This window comes from Tinamus guttatus, unplaced genomic scaffold (genome assembly GCF_059628265.1).
Source record: "Tinamus guttatus ecotype Peru unplaced genomic scaffold, ASM5962826v1 Tinamus_guttatus_pri_ptg000287l, whole genome shotgun sequence".
Classification (NCBI taxonomy): Eukaryota; Metazoa; Chordata; class Aves; order Tinamiformes; family Tinamidae; genus Tinamus; species Tinamus guttatus.
In genome coordinates this window covers 13,297,040-13,316,609 of record NW_028288821.1, presented here as the reverse complement: position 1 = coordinate 13,316,609, position 19,570 = coordinate 13,297,040, and the positions used below count along the sequence as shown (strand labels likewise).

The 19,570-nt window shown below is 45.7% G+C and overlaps 1 protein-coding gene across 2 annotated transcripts in view; it reads left to right on the top strand.

Moving 5' to 3' along the window:
• Positions 1-19,570, top strand: part of LOC104569789 (gamma-aminobutyric acid type A receptor subunit theta) — a 69,625-nt gene that overhangs the window by 24,955 nt on the left and 25,100 nt on the right. For both annotated transcript variants that reach the window (XM_010216788.2, XM_010216787.2), the window contains exon 3: positions 2,441-2,508. In XM_010216788.2, coding sequence (XP_010215090.1) covers positions 2,441-2,508 — 68 coding nt within the window. The remainder of the gene's footprint in view (positions 1-2,440; positions 2,509-19,570) is intronic.

Below are 19,570 nucleotides of genomic sequence, written 5' to 3'. Positions count from 1 at the left end.
TGGAGGTCTGGACAGTGCCTTGTGTGGATAAACAGGAAGCATTGCTAAGTGAGTATTAGCTGGGCTGAGCTGAGCCCAGGCTCACAGGAGCAGCACTGTGCTGCTCTCAGCTCCGTCGTTCATCTTGGAGCTGGGAGCTGGATCTCTGGATCTTATCCACGGCTTTGACACTGAGTCACTGCATGACCTCAGGCACTCGGATACCATGGTGATGAACACTGCACAAATGTCCAGACAGATAGATTAGATTGAGTAGACTCTGCATTTGACAAATACTTGCATAGTATTTGTCAGTGCTCCCCTACTATAGCCACCCACTCCAGGCCAGTGGGTCCCATACAGTAGTGGGGAAGAAACACTTCTTTCTTCACTGAGGAAGGAGTGAGCTCATGACCACAGTACCAAAACTACCAGTGGTGACAGACTGGGAATAAAGCAGGCAGGAGGGCAACTCTTCAAGGTAGCAAAATTGCATGGCAGCAAAACCCAAGAGCTGGGAGAGCTGGCTTCTTCCCCACTCCATTGCAACCCTGTTATGTGGCACTGTCTTTCTTCACATGACCAATTAGCCTGTAAATTCATCAGGGCAGGAGCTATTTCTCTCTTTTGTGGCTCCTATCACAACAAGGACCTGCTCTCTGGAGGGGAAAAAAAAAAAAAAGACAATCTCTCAAAAACGAAATTTCTTAAAGGTTTATTTGTGTCCCTCTCAGCCTCTGGCAGAATAAAGGGAGAATCGGCTCTTCCTTCTCTGGGAGTGAGTTTTGGTTGTTTCCATACCTGGCTGCCTTGCCGAGGTGAATACGGCAGAGATGTGGCTAGGAGTATGCTCTGTGCACAGGGCTTTTTGAAGGCTCTGCTAGATTGCTTGGGAGTGCCCATCTCCTGCAGGCCTGACAGTAAGCTCTCAGGGCTGGAGAGGAGCAAGGTCTCTTTAAGAAGATTTGCATTGCGGGGTCTAATTACAGTTGTTGATTCTGATGTTTTCAGTGTTGCCCATATTCCATTAAAGGATAATGCTGCTTGATTTGCAGCAGAGGGTCTTGGTTAACTGTGCACCCAATCACAAGGAAGCCCTAATGACACTACTTCCCCACTTCTGGTAACACATAATTTAAAAATCACTTCATTTCCAGTTATGTGGTTCTCCCCTTTCACCCAGTCTCCTAATTACTTTCTAAGCCATTTCATGATTATCTGCAAATATTTCAGCACAGGACTAATGAGTCCATGGAAGAGTTAATACCTTGAGTGGCACAAAAGCTTGCCATTCCCTTTCTAATACTGTATCTCAAGGAATTGTTTTCCGCTTGGCGTGTGTGGAAAGAGGGGCTTTGATTGCAGTAGGATAGGTCTCTGCTTTGGCTTTGGAACTGGGATGCTAATGGGCAAGGGGATGCACTTGGAAACAGCCCTTTGCTGGTTTTCATACTGAGTGCAGAAAGTTTTGAACAGCTTAAATTGCACTGAAAGGGCTGTCCAGCTGCCTGGCTATGGAAGCTGTTAGTCAGAAGGGCTTAAACAGAATTGGGTATGTGTCTGGATCTAGCTGGAGATGTTGCACATACGAAAGGAGGGAGTGAAGTATCCTCCTTCTGCCCTGGCTATGGGAAACAATAATACATCTCTTTGCACTTGCTCAAGAGAAGGCAACTGGTCAACCTGCAACTGCCTTTCACCGTCATGCTTCTTCGCAAATACATCTTACATGTGGTAGTGAGGCACTTGCTGTGGAATGAGGGTGGTTTGATCACTGGTAAGGGAAAACCTGATTTCCGCAGAAAACGAGGGCGTGGATATGTACCATGGCTCACTGGCTCCTGGGAAGAGGATGTGTGGGAGGGCAGAGTGGGGATGTGCACCCCGATGCCAATAATGAAGTGGGGGATCTGGTCTGTATTTCAAGTGCAGTCCGAGTTTGAAAAGCCACTATAAAAATGGTCTGACCCCTGTGCTCATCTGGTACCTTGGATATTAAAACTCTCTTGAGCTTTCAAGCTGAGTGCTGCAGAGGAATGAGGAAGGTGAAGGAGAGGGGAGTGGATTCTTTTTCCTGCCCATTTATTGCATGATTGTTATTGCTCTGTTCTTTGTATGGTCAAACAGCAACACCTTGTGCAAGCTCACGGGGAGCCTCGTGATATCTCTGAAAACATTATTTGGCATAACAAGAGATAATTGTATAACGAGGGGGTAATTAACTTACAGAAATTAGAGACTCAGGCTTAGGCTGCACTACCCTAGGAGTGAATTTGTAAGACTGGGAGTTAGAGAAATCTACTCCTCTCTGATCATTTGAGCACATGTCTTGAAAATCCTTGAGGCTTGAGGAATGTGAGGCTGTTTCAAATCATATCTGTGCACTTCTGGTGAATAGTGTAATACAAGATAAGGGAAGAGAGCTTGAATGTGGTCCTAATCTGCTCCTTTTGTGTTTCAGGTAACCCTGTCACAGTGGGAATGAGCATCCATATCTCCAGCATTGACCAGATCTCAGAAGTCAATATGGTGAGTAGTTTAAAAATATATAAATAAAAAAATAGCAAACTGTTCTTTCGTTCTCCATTTGAGATACAAATCCAAGACAGTGGCTCCTTGGAGTCAACTGAGATCTGAGATTGTACTTCAGAAGAGAAGGGTGCTGACACTTTTTTCATAAGGCTACTTTTGCAGATCTTTCCTGCAATTGTTGGAAGTAGAGGCACTTGCCCAATAAAGAATAAAGATCTTTTTTTGGTCTTCTTCGGAGATGGTTAGAATTTTTACGAGATGATGGGAACTCTGATTCAAAAGATAGGATTCTTCCTCAGTAAAGTATAAGGAATTCAAATATAATTTCTTCTTGTATAGCGTGACCAAAAAAAAAAAAAAAAAGTTAAACACTTCTCCGGACTGTAATAAATGAGTTTCTCTCCATTTTTTTTTTCTCATTGTACTGGTTTCAGTCTGAGCCTTGCTATATCTGACCTTCTAACCTGTGTTATTGGTGCTGAATTCCTGTTGGCTCCATAGCCTCAGTCCATCTCCAAAGTGAAACAATGCTGAAATTAAACCCTTGCAACACAAGGCAGACATGAGAGACCTCTCACGTGTTACCACCAGGAGTAGGTGTGTATCTACAGTATCAAAGAACAGCCTGGAAGACTAGCACTAGCTTGCTGACATGAGGTAAATGAGGTAGGGTTAGTAAATGCATCTGTACTAGCTCACTTAGGTATGTTTGATGTTAGCTGTGAATGTGTGGATGGAGGATCTCGAGTGGCAGCTCTGGGGCCAGCTGCTCCTTATCTGGAGCAGAGATTCCCTAACCTTTCTGTCCTGGTTGCATGGACATCTTTTCTGGTCATTAATGTTTATGCTTGAAGCAGTAGGTACTTGCTGCTTGTTTCCAGTGGGGAAAAAAAAAGAGGGCAATGGTGACTTTACCATCAGCTCATGACTGCCAACTTGAAAAGCAATTGGAGATTCTACAGGCTTGCCGGTGAAAATGTAGCTGGCAAGCTAAACTAGGTATTTGGATATTTGTACTGTAAAAAGGGTCTCTGCCTTCCAAACAGCTGAGTGCTGTGGAAAGCTGGCAGGGGTCACACTCAGCAGCATCTGCCCTGTTCTTCTCTACTTGACCGAGGTAGAAGAGTCCTAGGCCGACTTAGAGCTCTTGCTGATCAAGTCAATTAAAACTTTGATCTCCCAATGCTCCCGTCCTATTTATCTGTTTCTGGACTCTCCTGCCCTGCTTCCCTGGCCCACCAGTTCTTTGGCTGCTGTAACAGGGAGGAGGGGAAACAATCATCTGACTATTTGCTTTGGTTCTAAATTGCTTGAAATGTCTGAATGTGCCTGTTGGTACAGTCAAGCTTGTGAGTTTCCAGGTTCTCATTTGCAACCATTTGCAAACCATTTGTTTTCAATATTCTCATGCAAGAGGCTTGGAGGAAGAAGGGGTCAAACCAAGGCCTGGAGCATTACTTATCATAAGCGTTGCTGACCTACAGATTAAACCTCTGCCAAATAATTGCTATTTCTTCTTGGTCTGAGCTATGAAATAGATTGCTACGTGCACAGACTCTCCCTTATTGTCCTCCCACTATCATAATTACCTGTATGGCATGTTACACCTCAGGCTGTAATGACATTGACACTGGACAGCATGCACATATGGAAATTCAGACCTTGGTACAGATCTTTGTACCTATTGCACTGAGTAGCTGTGCTTGAGTTTAGGCTCAGTGTAGAAGAGCCAGATGGCTTAACCCAGTTACATCCATCTTGCCTTTCAGGACAAAACTCAAGTCTTAATCATTTCCTCTCTCCGTTTTCACTTGGACCTGAACTCCCCTTTGTGATGAGTTATTTGTCACCACCTTTGCTAGAGCCAGCATGGACAACTCATTGTCAGGCCTATAGCCTCGGAGCAAGACCCAAACTTACATAAATGAGGCAGGAGGGAGTGAGATATTTACCTCAGTTGTTATAACTGCCCTGAGCTTCCTCCATAGATGTAAGGAGAGGACTGGGTGATGCAGAGTCAGGTACAGGATGAATCTCTGGCTGGAAACGTGTTGCCTGTAAGGGATATTCAAGTGCTTTGTCATACACCTCTTACAAGCAGTTATCAGGCATGTTGTTTACTAGTCAAGTAGTACTGGCAGAGCCATTCCCTTAGCAACACTTTTCAAACCTCGTCATGTGAAGGCAATGCTCTCTCCTTCCCAGTGACACTCATTTTCTTCCCCCACAGGATCTCTGAGGGAATGTGTGTGTTTAGTGCTGGATAGAAAGAGCAACGTTCATATCTCTGTGGGGTGTGCAGGAATGTGGCTTCCCAGCACCCTGGCCTGGACCCTCATCCACATGCGACTCTGCGTCTTACAGAATTTGGGGACAGAGCCATCGATGGGCTCACAGAGCGTTTGTGACAGTTGTGGCGCAGGTCATGACTACACTGGGCACCAGTCATGTCATCCTGTGCTTTGATTATCCCTTCTAGCCCCTGTTCTGACTTGTCAAGCATAATCTCCTGCTTGTACTTCCTGTGTGTGTTTGAGAGGAAAGATACACATGAGAACCCACTCAGGATCTGCAAGTGTCATGGGGAGGCAGCTTCCAAAGGCTTTAAAAATCAGAATCATCTTCAAGAACAGATGTTTAAGGAGTGGGAAAGAGTTCTTGTGTGATTCAGGTTTCCAGGATTAAGGGATTTTATGTGCTTCTTTCTTCTGGGTGACAGGTACCCCAGAGAAAGGGCTGCATCTTAATCCTACTTTGGACACAGATCCTGGCAAGAAAAACAAGGCAATTTTTTTTGGCATCCTGTGTGATTGGGGAAGGGACTGTGCAATGAATAAATTAAAGGCACAGAAGTGGTACAGGGTTGTCGTGGCAACCAAATAGCTTCTATTGTTACACAAAGAGTGTTATTACTTACTGCCCCTTGCCGGATAATTAATTAATCCCTAGACATTCTTTCTGGAACAATGGGCCTGTTGCTGAGGCTAGGCAGGCTGAGGAGAGCCCCATCTCTGCCATGTCTGTCCCTGGGACCCCGGAGCTGCTGCTGGCACCCATGGAAGGGGAACAAGTGCTGCCAGTGATTGGCTGTTGCATCATTCAAAAAGTTGTTTTCCATAGCTTTCCAGATGGATACAGTGCTGTGGAGCAACGTAGCTCCACCTGTGCTCTAAAGAGCACACTTTGCCGGCGCTCCCATGGGAACTGTATTCCCAAAATGATGATGTGGTGACATTTAATCCTGGAGGCTGCAGGGTTTTCTGACGGAGCAAAGGCAATGCAGTTATGTATCTCTGCTGGAAGTCTCCACATACACAGATTGGGATGCAATTGCCTGTCCAAGCTTGATGGACTCTGATGCCTTTATCTACAAAGGTGATGCTTCTCCATCTCCTTGAGGGCCATGCCTAGATTCCGTGACATGATACAGAGCAGATAATGGAGTTGTGCTATAGTGCAGGGAGTTTCTAGGTGCATCGTAATGAACACCATAATGTTCTCTCAGTGGACAAAAAAAAAACAAAATGGCACCTTCTTGCAGCCTGTATGCAGTCAGCTGTATTTTAAGGCTCACTCGCTAGAATAATGCTTTATTACTGTGTGCTCATCTTAGCCTTAGTAAGCAGTGCTGAGCTGCAGCCTCTGTTCTTGTCAGTGATTAGAAGGATTATTTTCCAAGCCAAGATCAGTGACATCAATTGAAATGTCTGGGAAAGGACGGCATGGGCCAGGCCAAATAGGTATTGGGGAAGGCATGTTCCACAGACTCTCTGGAAAGTGCTGATCTGTGAAGAGGAAAGGAGTCTGGAGTCCCACACTAATTTGCAAGTTGAGGATTTAAAGGTAGGGTGAAAGGAATCATCACGATGTTCTGTAGGCACTGCGATCTGCAGGGAATGGAAGCATCGTATCTATTAATTGTCCTTTAAGGAAATGGGCTGAACAAATTATCTGGCAAATGTCATTTTGCTACAGATGGTTGAATTGTTGTAAGCATGAAACAGTGTGCTGCTATTTATAGAAACTTGTCGGTTATTTGGTGCTGTCTGGACAGTGCTGCATTCACACCTCTCACTACGGTATCCCAGACACTTACAAATCTAGTAGTACATCCTGGCTCCCGAGGATGAGGAGCAGGGACAGCGTGGACCTCGAGTCACTCTGCAGTCAAAGGAGCACACAGACATTTCTATGTCATTACGGTACACGACCTGAATGCTGCCCAAAGTCACTAACAGATTAATGGTCTGCTTCAGCTGACCTGCTTCGGTGGATCCGTCTCTAACAGCATGGAGCAGTGACTGCCTCAGAAGGAGCTGGAAACCTCCCTCCCACTCCCACGTGTCCGTTCGGAGGACAGCTGTGGACTGACCTGCTTAGGATAGACCGTAATTGCTGGGTGGTGGGAGGAGAGGCTGGTGCTTCCAGCTGTAGCCTTCTCTCTCTAGGCAATCACTGGGGTCATATTTTTGTTGTACCAGCCAGTTCAAGCTCCCCTCAAGCATTAATGAAGTATTTGAATAAGGAAGAAAAATAACCAAAAGCTTCATACCCATTTAAAATAAGAGACAGTTACCCATCATAACGCTTCATTTTTCCTGCCCTATGTTCTGTGCAGTCCTAAAACCAGCTCCCTCCTGTGTATCTCCACAATGTAGGCAGCTTGAAGCATCCAGCCGTTGTTGTCATCGTGATTTCTTTGTGGCTCCTATAATTTATTCATCCCAAGATGCTCTCCTACATCTGCAATAACATTGTTTCCGTTTGTTATAGCACTAGCTTTAAAGTTTTATAAACCTGGTGACAAGTTGAAAAGTTACAAGCGGATTATTGTAGAAGGGCTAGTATAAAAGGGGAGGTTTCCAATGCAAGTGTTTGCAGGAATGTTCAAGGGATGATGCTGGTAGGATCGATATCCCCTTCTACTGGGGGACAGTCTGCAGGGCAGACAGCATAGCGATTGGTGCAGGATTCTTTGCAGAGCTAACCCTGGCACTTTCCTTCATTGCATCCTTCTTCCTTTCCTTCGGGTGAGCCTATTGCCACACAGATGCCGCAGTGTCCCTGTGGGACTGGCTACATTGAAGTTGGCAAACTGTCCCTCATGGCCTTATGGAAGGACCCACTGTGCCTGCTGTTCTCCAGCTTCTAGAAGTGTTTTTTTGTTTGTTTGTTTTGGGTTTTTTTTTTTAAACCAAGTTCTGTCTTGCTCAGAAAAGAAGTTACCTCTGTTCAGGGGAGATGTAAAGCACATCCCAAGACAGCTGTGAGCTGCAAGAGCTTTAAATTTCAACTCAAAACAAGGTGAATCAGGGTGTGTATAAAAGCATTGTTGACTCGGAGAGATCATCCTAATGTCTGTTGTTCCATCACCAGCAGGACATCACTCCTTACATTATGCCAAGTGTTCCATCCATTAGGCATGTTTGAAACACAGTCCTTGCAGTGGGATCTGTCCCAGGGAGGCTCTACAGTTCTCTGTTTTCACTGGGATATAAATGCATACTACCTAACTGAATTTCATTTTCAGCATAACCTGTGTGCACTAACACATGTGCATCACTCTGCTGCATGCTGGGCATGGTTGGTGAGTGCGGGTGTTCCAGGTGGCAAAACTCTGCAGAGCAGCTTTCTTTGATACACACTGCCAGTCTCTAAGGTTGTTCTATTGCAGAGACAGAGCTCCTGGCCCTTGAACCCTTCCAAAAAGTGAAAAGGAAAGGCAGGAAAACATACATGGCTGCGGTCACTGATTTTAGTGTGCGATCTTCAATGCATTCGCAATCTGTTCTCTGACAGTCAAATTGTGCACACAAAGCCTTAGTTTCCCTGAGACTGAAGCAGCTTTTGCATGAGCCTCAGAGGGCCCCCAGCAGACCCTCTGGAGCTCTGCAAGAATAGCAAGAGACATTTTTGTTGCAGCATGCTTCTGAAAAGAATTTTCTGTTGATATCATGTCTTGATTGAAAAAAAAAATAAGGAGACATTTCTTCTATGTATACTCTCTTCAAATATATCCGCATTTTTCTTATTTTGAAATGAGAACGTTCTATTCTGTTGCCATCTCTCTTTAAGAGAGAAATGGCATGCAGGTATTTCCCAGTGAATGTATTCTGTCCCTGGTTATCCAGAAGTTTTAAAAAGGGTTAAAAAGCATTTGAATATTGTAGTCGGAGTTTTCTGGATTTATGTTCTACAAGATACGAGTATGACAGGACATTCTGATGCTGTTCCCCTGTCGCCTTGGGAATCTTCAGTCCTGTGACATACTGAGGTATCTGAACTGTGTGTGTGCACGCAACATCCTAGTTAGTATTTAAGGCTTCTGAATACTGAAGACTGCTAGAATATGGTAAAGCCGAAAGGCAGCTTTGCTGAGCTGATGGACTGGGGATGGTGTCCTGTGATGGTACCGCAGGGCTGGGCTCATGCTGGGTGGCTAGAGGCTGCAAAGAGGTTGTGTGTTTTTTATATGCTAGGGATTTCCATGTGCTTTGATTTAAATTAAGGTATTATAAAGACGCAGCTGAGAAGATTGACTTCTTCAGAGCTGGCAATTCTGCACCTTCCTCTGGCAGTGATTGTTTTAGTACAACTTAGGTCATGCAGTTATTGTCACTTTAAGTCCTGGTGTGCCGGGCTGTAATTCATTGAGTGGTGTCTGCTTGGGAAGTCACGCCGAGGCTGCTCTGTACATGTGAAACAACCTTCTCCTGCAGAGGAGAGCTAAGAGGAGTGGAAAGGGCAGCCACACACAGTTCCTGAGCGCTGTATCCAGCTGTGCACACTGCCATCACTTACATGGGCACCTGGGTGGCCTTCTCCTGTCTCGGCACCTCCAACAGCAACAAGCTTGTGCATAGACATGAGGCCTGTTGGTTAGCGGCAGCATCTTGATGTTTTTTCCACCTGCCAAAGGTGTATTTGGAGAAATAAAAGATGGTTGTGGAAGGAAGAAGAGGAACTTGCAAATCATTCTGGACATCCCATCTCTGAGCAAGTTTCTGCTGCAGGCAGGAGACATAACTGCCTGTTCTGTGGTTCATCTAGAGGTAAAAACCCACTGAACTCCTAGAAACAGCCTTGTGGCAATGTGGATGGCAGTGACCCATCTTCTCTGCTATTGCTGGGTTTGAGGTTGCTTGCAGTGTTGACATCCTGTGATGGACTTCTGAGACTCAGGGTGAGTTTCACCAGCACTTACATGGTTTTAAATGAAAGGAGTAAAGTTTGCAAGTCTGACTGCACCACACTGAATATACCTTTCTTTTAACAGGAATTCCACTGACTGTACTGAAAGATCTCTTGAACTAGGGAAGATAAAACCTCTGGCCTCAGGGGATCTCTGCAGTATGATGGGATGGGGGAGCAGGAGCTCAGGTCTGAACAAACAGTTGTCCCCTTCATGCCCCAAAGACAGGGATGGTCCTTCTATAATAGGATGGAGTTCTTGCAAAAAATAGTTTGAATAAAGCAAACAGTTATGAAGTGGCCTGAAATACTCCGAATTCATCGGTTCTGAAATTGGTTACCAAGAGATTGTCCTGGCTTAGAAACTAGAAAATAGGTCAATGTGACTCATATGTCAATATTTACTGCATTTATGACAATTTGTAGAAGGGAAAAAAAAATCTTCTTTCTGATATCTTCCAGGATATTACACAGATTATTCCACTCCTATGTCCATTGCATTAGCTGTGGTGTTGGTTGACTCTGCAGAGAGTAAATCCACTACCTCTCACAGAGCCTAGTTGCTAAGTAACAACCCCAATATCACCATACAGTATCTTCAAATACTGTGGCATGCTAGAAACTAGAATCTCCACAGAGCATTAGTAACTCCTTCTGAAACTGAGGTCTTGGGGATTAGGTGCATGTGAGGCAGATGGTGGTCCAGGACAGCAGTCATGCCAGGCCACTGCTACTGTCTGCCTGGGTTGTCCTCTGAGGAGGGGACAGCTTCATAGCTAGCCCAAATCAAGGGATTTCCTGTAGTTGTGCTGTTTTGGTGTGTTTTGGTCATTACTGACATCCATGAATGAAGTGTTTTTGTTGGTTGAGTGAATGGTTTGCCATGTGCCTAGGTCAGTTGAGCTGTGAATTGTGGAAACATCACTGAAAGAAAAACTCAGGTGCCTCTCAGCTGAAACGATTGGTAAATGCTGGACTGGGGAACAAATCACTCCCCATGAGAATTTCTACTCTACCACAGTGTTTTCCTCCCAGAAATCCAGTAGCATTCACTCAGTAATTAATGGAGGGTTTGGAGAAAAGTCTTTATCTGCATAACTGGAAATGCTCAGTTAGGGGCATGCTGTCAGAGAGTGGGCTTGCCAGTTTCTAGGCTAGTCCCTAGGTTTTACAGCACTAATGAAATCTGGTGGCAAGGTTTATTGTAAATGTTCTCCCCTTGCACATCTATTTCCATGATGCTCTAATCCCTAAGGAGAAGTTCTGCAAGTCCTCCAGTATCACAAGTTCAAGCCTCAGGAGGACTGAGTCAAACCTGCTGCCAGTGCTGAGAAACGGAGTTCAAATGTTTTATTCACCAGGAGTTTCCCAAGTGAGAACATTTCTGTGCGTTCCCTAAAGAGAGTAAGTTCACTCTGAATTTCTTAGATGTCTCTGGCCCATGGCAGAAGAGAGAAGTTGTTTTGGGGAGTCCATGGTCTGTTTGCAGCATGCTTTGGGCTGAACAGTGCTATGCATTGCAATACTCCATCTGTTCCTGTAGCAGCCAAGTTATCTTTAGATCTGAACACGCCTCAGTGTTGTATATAGTGGCATGAACCACTTCAGCTTGCACTCCAGCATTCCTGGAGTAGTTAGGGTTGTTACTGCAGAAGACTTTGTATAGGATAAAAATGTATTTTTTTCGATTCAGGATTTTCTTCAGGTTTTTACACAGGCAGAACTCCCAGAGCCTATATATGTATGTATGTATATATATAATATATGTAAATATATATCTGTTTAAAAAAGAGCTGTCTGTATTTTGAATAGTGTTCCAAACTGCCACCTGTTTCGGTTGCATCGCTGCAGCATTGGAGAGTGTTACTGCGGAATACTGAAGTGTCTTCCCACAAGTGAGAGCTTCATCTATTTTTCTTGATTGAAAACAAGATTAGATCTTGAGGATCTGACCTGCTGACATCCTGTCATACATACATTTAAAGCGTGTAGCAATAGAGTGTATGTGTGCAAGAGTGTCAGCACCTCAATATAGAATCTAGATGCAAATAAGAGTGCCTGTGTGTTGTGTTGCTATTTCAATATGTAAATAAATGGAGCTATATATAGCTCTGTATATTATGTACATGTTAAGTGAAGGTGGCAGGTATGACTTCTGAGTAGCTTTGCTGTTTCCAAACGGTAGAGCCTAGTAGAGGCTCCCTGCAGGCTCCCTACATCTCTGGGCCTTACTCCTGCCCCTCTCTGCCTCTCTGCTACCACATTTTTCAGGCCTCTGGAGAAGATTACGTGTGGGGACAGGAGCTGTTAATATTCTGAGTCTGTGCTGAGTTGCTAGGCTACAGAGAAAAATGAACATTCAAGGAAAAAGGATGGTAAAAGTGAGAGGATCTGCTGAGCTGTTTGGAGGCCCAAAAAGGCCCTCTAGTACGATTAAAAGGATTATGTAAGGGGAGGGAAGGTGTGCATGCATGTGGGATGAAATGCAAGAAGTCCTTGCTGCCCTGGCAGAAGCGGTCTCTCTGGGCAGCTCCTACCAGAAAGATGGCAACAGAAAGATAAAGGAGTAGCTTCTCTACTGCCCCTTTGGTGTCATTGCTTGCAGGGCATATAGAGCTGGCCTCTTTCGGTCTGTGCTAGGGTGCAGGTTGGACTGTGCCCTTTGGGGAATCCTCCCTCCCTTTTTGGAAAGGACTGGGTTCCAGGCTGAAGCTCTAGCAAAATGAGAAGCAAACCCAGGACATGCTCACAGCTTGCAGGTTAAACCTAATCCCAGCCTTTCATTGCCATAGACCACTGCTGCAATATCTCCTCTAACTTCATTGCAGCTACAGAAGGAGGACCCCTGTCCTCGATGTCCCCATCCTCTGCCCCAGGCTGATGCATTCTAGGCTAGGTCACACCTGCTCCAGACACAGACCCTTGTGTCCATCGTGAAGTTGGAGCTGAGGTTCAAGGGGCCTGGAGGCCTTACAGCACCCTTGTGTGAGCCTGGCTTTCCAGCGTGTCCGTCTGCTTCTTCGGTGTCCCTGCGAGCCACAAGTTAAGCACCCAGCGGCACAGGCGCTGGGTGAGCAGCCAGACCTGCCAGGTGTCTTGTGTTCCTCTTGTGGAAGGGCAGCTCTGCCCCCTGTTCCTGCCTGCAAGATTTCTATTCCCTCTCAGTATGGCTGGCTCTATCAGAACCCTCAGAAAAATTAAACGGTGCCTTTGGGTATTTTTATTATCTAGATACTTTATTTACCGAGCTCACACGGGCTCTCTGCCAATAACTTTCAGCCAGCTCTGCAAATAGAGCTCCTTGGCTCCAGGATTGTTGGTCCTGGTGCTGCAGAGAGCATTCGCTCAGCATGGACATGGACTGCAGCTTGTTCTCTGCCATCCAGTTGGCTGTGAAGTCAAAGTCCGCTTCCTTGTGGTCCTCCAGACCCTGCCGAAGTCTCTGCTGCTTTTCTTCTTGCATCCTGTAATAAGCTTGACTTGTTCAGCAGAATCAGGAATTTCCCGCCCTGCTGCATCTCAGATACAATCGCCAGATAACCACGCTGCACTCACCCATCAGGGTGATGCTCCTATGGCCAAGATTTGGATTGCTAACATGGAAGGATGTATTCTGTGGTCCCTGAGGCTGGTGTGAATCCTGACGGTTTCTACTAGCTTTATCCTGGCATAACTGATGGCAGACTAATCCATAACGGAGGCAGAGCTAGACCTGTTCTATTGTATTACACCATTTGGTCAATATGCTTGATAATAGAAGTTCTTCCCTGCAAACAGTTATCCAGCTGCTACTCTTGTCCTTTTTTCAGTCATGCTAGTATGATTATACAGTGCACTGTTGAGATGCACTGCTGTTGAGGCACTTTATTTCCACCCCTTTTCCCAAACAATAAGTCAATCTTATTGAGTCTGTCAGCAGAGCACATGGTTATACAGTGTTCATGTGTAGAAGCAGTCATCACAGACATAGGATTTGGTCTCTGTACATGCAGATGTTTTGGAATATTGAAGAGTACAATTGTGCAGACGCAGTTTGCATGGGCTTGCTAGAAAGCGGCCTGGTGTTTTTCAAACCATGGAGCTGCCATCTTATTCCTTAGACTTCCCCTAGATATAATGAACTTTATTGCCAGAAGGATGTTCTGCTCTTCTGTCTGCCTTTCCTGCACCTGCTTCCATGCCACTGTGTCTTAACCCTCTCCATGATGAAACTCTTTAGTCTTCTACAGGAAATTAGCACCATCTTCTCCAACCTTTTGGTTAAGCTATTTTGGGCAACCCAAAACTGTGTTGTCCTTTTTGACTGCCATAAGGAATTACAATCTCTAGTTAATATTTTTCTCATGGAGAAGTAGTAGTTTCTGGTGTGCATTGCACCCTTAGCACTTTCATTGAGATCTAGGTATACCAAAGTGCTGCATGGGGGAAAGTTACCTTTAGTGTACTAGTTTTACAGATGAAAAGCAAAGAAGATGAAAGAGATGCTAGAGAATTAGCACTGGTGAGCTGGAATTGATATCCAGGGATGATGTTTTCTAAACTGTCTAATCCCAATGGGCTTTAGGGCTTTACAAGTCTCCCTTTTACCATCCCATTCCTGTGTTTCTTGTCCTGTGCTCTCTGGCAGGCAGTGTCTATGAGGAGGGCTGCAAAACTTCCCCAGTTTGGGGCAGGGTTTAACAGGATTAGCGTCCACTAAGACTACTGGCAAGATAGTGAAAGTGTTTGTTAAAAGCCAGCCAAACACACAGAAATAGGCCCATGGAAGTGAAGAGTTCTGGGAATATTTTAGTGATATTTTTTGTTCTTTAGCATCTTGTTTCTGCTAGAAAGCCTTTTGCTTTTTGATGATTACTTAACGTGAGCATCTCTCAGAAAGCAAGAGGTAAGAAAGGAACTGCAAGGCAAATATTCTCTGAGGGTTTGCACCAAGGCTGTGAAGCCTCTTTGAAAGGGTGTAGGTAGCATGAGTGATCTTCCTGTATCACCTCTGCATTGGTACAAGCCAGTTTTCTTTCTCTACCCTTCTGAAGGCTTTAGAAACTGATATCTTCACCAGTCACTGTTTAAGTGTCTTGCTCAAATTTAATTTAGTCTAATAGGGTAGTTGTTGCATGTTTAATTAAATACAAAGTGATTATTTAAAAACATATTTTCAAGCCTTAATGGTTCTTTATTAGATATGTCTGCATGTGTATGCAGCTGGCCACTGGAAACGGGGGTGCTGTAAGGCAGCAAGAGTGGTGGGCAGGAAAGGAAATACCGGAAAATAGACTGGGAGAAGCTGGGTTGGAGATGGGAGAACAGGAGGTGGGCTACAGGCAGCAGTACTCTCTTCTAGCTTGGAGATGTGCTCAAGGGGGATGTATATGTAGTGTGAGCAGGCAGTAAAAGGTGAAGATGGTTTTCTGAAAGCACCATGTTCTGTTACAGGGCAGCAGAAGCCTAACATAGCATAATCTGTTTTAACTCCAAACCAGAAAGCATGCTGCAATAGAAGCATGCCCTCAACCACCCCTTAGCAGCTATGCAATGGGTGATCATATCACTTCCGTGGAACTTCACAGAGTGCATTAATGCTTGTTCGAGGCACAAAGCCTGTGGTAATGGGTAACCTTATGGATAGCTAGAGAGAGGTAAGGGAAGCAAGAAAAGGGTCTAAGTTAAGATTTTGCCTTAAGCAAATAGGATAAGAATTAGAGAGCAGGGATTTGGAATGACTCGATGAAGCCATTTTGAGAAACCATTTGATGCCGTGGCAGAACCTAGAAGATGTATGCAATGAGCCTGTGTCTCTTGGAGGTGGAGCAAGCCACGCTCTGTGTGCTGTGCTGGTCAAGTCATTCCTGGGATAGATTTTGCCTGAAAAAAGCAGTATACTGTACTTCTCTGGGAGAGTGTCAGCTTGCTCCCCTGCCCTCATTATCCCTAGCCACCTTCTACTTTGCTCTTCTCCTGAAAGGGATTTCTCGGATGGTGACTTGTTGCCTGAAATATCTCCTGGTTTAAGTAGGTATTTGCTATAAGGTATCCTAGGTACAACCAGGAGTCTTTACCCCAGTTTCCAGCCCATCTTTCAATTAAAAGGTTGTGTAAACACCATCCCTTCTTCTCTGTGGCTGAAAGTCAGTCAGACTGATGCCTTGCCTTTTACTGAACTTAATGTATCACTTTGCTTTTTGGCCTCAGCTGGCAGTCTGGGTGAAGAGGCATGCCCTTCTGCTATGTTGGCTTGGTGCAGTAGGTCTTAGCACCAAATATTAGATGAGATGGTTGATCAATGGCTAAGGAACTCCCACCTGGAAAAGGGGACAATTTCTCAATTGCGGTAGGGTTTGGAGTGAAGGTTAGGTCATGACGTGGGGATGGGAAGGCCCAACCATCCTGCTTTTGGAGAATGGGCTCCAGGGTTTGCCAGCCACTAGCCTTCATGGGGAGCAAGCTAAGAAAGCGGAGCAGCAAAACGGTCTGGAATCCACTGATTTATCTTATCTGGGTAGAAATGGACAATCCATTAAGAAGGTAAAGCAAATTGCTTACTTAACAAGCCTGTGTAAGACCTGTGCCCCCCCCGCCCGCTCTGTCCTTGTATTTCCCTGTATGTTTTACACAGCTTCAGTTCTTTGCAGCTGGCTGCAAGCACATCCTGTCTCCTCCCCTGAAAAACAATTCCTCTTATTTCCCCTACCCTCTCTTTGAAATGAAGCATACTATGAAACTCTTGGGTCCGTTAATTTCTCTCCCAAGAATGACAAGAACAGGAGCTGATGTTAATCTTCAAAGAAGTTGGAGCCAACAAACTGTTCATTAGTTGCTAGCAGTGGCAGTTTGGTTTTCAGCAAGTCAGAGGTGCTCCGTTTTCCCCCCCTCTTTCTGGAGCATCTTGGCTTTCTTAATATTCTTTTATGATCTTGGTCAAGGAGACCATATGTCATTTGCTTGTATGAGGTAAGACTTTTATTTGTTGACTTCCCCCTTCAGAACGGAGATGCTTTATCAAAATTGGGGCTGAAAAGTCAGGTGGCACAGCTGACAAAAGAGGCAAATTGCAAAAGCTCCTTTATCCTTTGCGTCCCAAGTAATGCAGCAGCAGAAGGGAGGGCACTGTCCATTGCAGGCAAGTTATTGCTTTCAAGTAGCTTACAAATGTGCTTGGTGAAATGCAGCCTCAGCTAGCAGCCTGCAGTAGCTGCCTTTCTGGCGGAAGCTTTGAAAGTGAAGGTACTACTCATTTGTCAGAGACAACACTGGACTAAGCAAAGGAGACACCCTCACAGCCAGAAATGCTGGATTCTGCATAAAGACCACATGCTGTCCCATGTACGTTACACCTTTCGTTTCTAATCCCAGTTTCTGGGTCTGTTGGAGGTGCCAGTAAGTGTGCACACTTCTTGCTTCTGGTCAGGAGCCTTGTTTTAGTACTGAGGACTCCACAGTCACGCAGAGGAAACCAGTCTGACCAACCTGCCAATGGTATGTGTCTCCAGCGAGCTGTGCAGAGGACCCTGTGAAGCTGCCTCCCCAGGAAGGTTCCTTATGGTGCCTTCTTGCTAGAAGCTAGAGCTTTTCTATTGCACAAGGAGGCTCTGTGTCCTTGGGCTATTCTTTCCTTTTAATCCCTCCCATTTCTAACTTAGACGATCATGTTTCCCACATTAGTGCCTAGAGCTTCCAAGTACTGCTAAGCTCCTGTCTTCAGTGTGTTCATAGAAAGTTCCACAGGCTCTTAAGCAACTTATTAACTCAGGAACTTATTAACTCAGCAACTTATTAACTCAGGAACTTATTTCCACTACCTTGTCTTCACTCTGTTCTTCTGCAAGAACTTAGATGCTATGAGCATTCAGTTCTGTCTGTATTTTTGTGTTTAACCCATACAGTAGTTCTTTCCCTTCTTGCTGTCTCTCTTCTCTGTAACCCTTAAGTATCTAAGTAAGGGTAGAACACAGTCTGACCTGTGGTGTCTCCAAGATGAGCCAAAGGGGTCTTGTGAGGAAAGCCAGTTGGGACATATGGCAGATTTGTGGTCTGCAGGCTCATGTGAGAGGTGGCAGGAGAGAGATGGGCACTGAACTCCAAAGGGACACTGTGTGAAGGAGCAGCCTGGATAGCGGAGAGGGAAAAAAGATGTTTGGAATATAAACCTATGGAAACCAATTACTGAATGCAAACTAATGGTGCCAGATTGTTTTCCTTATTGCTTTGCCCTGCAAAGCAGGTTCCTTCAGATGTATCTACTGTGTCCCTTGATAACCTGGAGAATACGTGTGCATGTTTCACTGAACTTGTTGCTTCTGTGGTTCTCCAGGAAACATCTTCCCCTTTGCCCCCTCTTTGCCTCGTGTGTCAACGTCTCATCTGTTCGCTTATGTGATCTTCGATTTGGGATCTCCAATGAGTTTCAGGAAAGACTGAGGTAATTGATAGGGCTGTAATTATCAGCCTCCTTTCTCTGACTGGAGATGGATGCTAACAACCCTGTGCTCAGGAGCTGGTAGGAGTCCCTGTTTCTTTTCTCACGTGAGGCCCCCAGGTGAGCTCTGAAGCAGATCAGACTGAAGGGAGGAATACGGGGGGATCCCAGCGGGATGGTCATGCTGACAACCTTTCTGGCGGGCTCAGATGCCGTCGTTGTGAGAGCTGAGCTGAGCAGCAGTGCCGAGTGCGGCCCGCACGCAGCTGGGTCGCGGCAGCCTTGCGAAGCAGCGAGGGAGCCCGCAAGGGCTGTGGACTCTGCAGCAGGGAGTTGTGCGACTTGTGAGCTACCCACTGCTGGTCTGGGAGCAAAACAAGGGAGCTGGCCATGGCGGAGAGCAGGTGCTGGTGGAAACGCAGAGAGAAACAGCTTGTTTTGAAAGATCCAAGCTCTCTTAGCATAAGCAGAGTGTGACCTGTGTGTATCAGCCAGACTCCCCAGGGCTCATGTGGGTCTGGAAGAGGCTCTCCTTGCAAGGCTGTTGACAGCAGTGTTTCAGCTTCCTGCAACGGGATGTTGGTCTGGGAGGAGGAGGCAGACATGGCAACACAAGCTATGGTAGTAAAGCCTAGCTAGAGAAAGGTTGCAGGGGACTCTGGAAAACTTGCTTGGGGGAAATCCAGAAGGGCATTGTAGAGAGGCATAGAAATTCTGAGTAGATCCATTCCCTTTCAGTTGTTCCAGCCTTAGTGTTTTGCTTTTCCAAGGTCTCTGCAATGCAACTTGCACGGAGCTGCACTGGTGCAGTGTGGAAAGGGCCTGGTTTGCTGACAGTGGGTTGGAAGGGATGTGGAAACATTCCTATATCTGTCTCCGCTGCCAGGTCACCTCTCCAGCAGCCCCACTGGAGAAGGCTGCTTACCAAGGATGCGTGTCTGGAGAGACAGGCCTCCCCTGCTTATCCGTGGCACAAGCAGCTAAGGAAGCTTAGCTGTGTTGTCCTACTAATATGTTTTGACATTGAGCTGGAAGGAAAGAGCTGGAGGGGTCCATGGGCTCATGGGCACTTTGGTTTTGAAGTTTTTCTTTGAGCCTTCTGGTAAAGGGTCCAATTTTTTTCTCTGCTGGTGATGCTGGGAACCAGCTAGTGGCATATGGGTGGACGCAGTAAGTTGTGAATCCAGTGGTTACTGGGAGGTTTGGGAAAGCCTTGTATTAATGTAAGTGAGAGATAAAACCCCAGAACATTCACGGCTTGGAGAAAAATCTTCTGATTCCTGGACTTGCAAAACACTGCATGCATTGGCTTCGTCTGGCTGTTCTGCTCCTAAGGAAAGGTGTCACCCTTGATTACTATTTTATCTGCCGCTGAAATGGAGACTCTGAGATCATCTCATGAGCTCTGGAGCCCGGTCACCTGTGTGTGATGGAGGCGAGGAGGACATAGGTGTG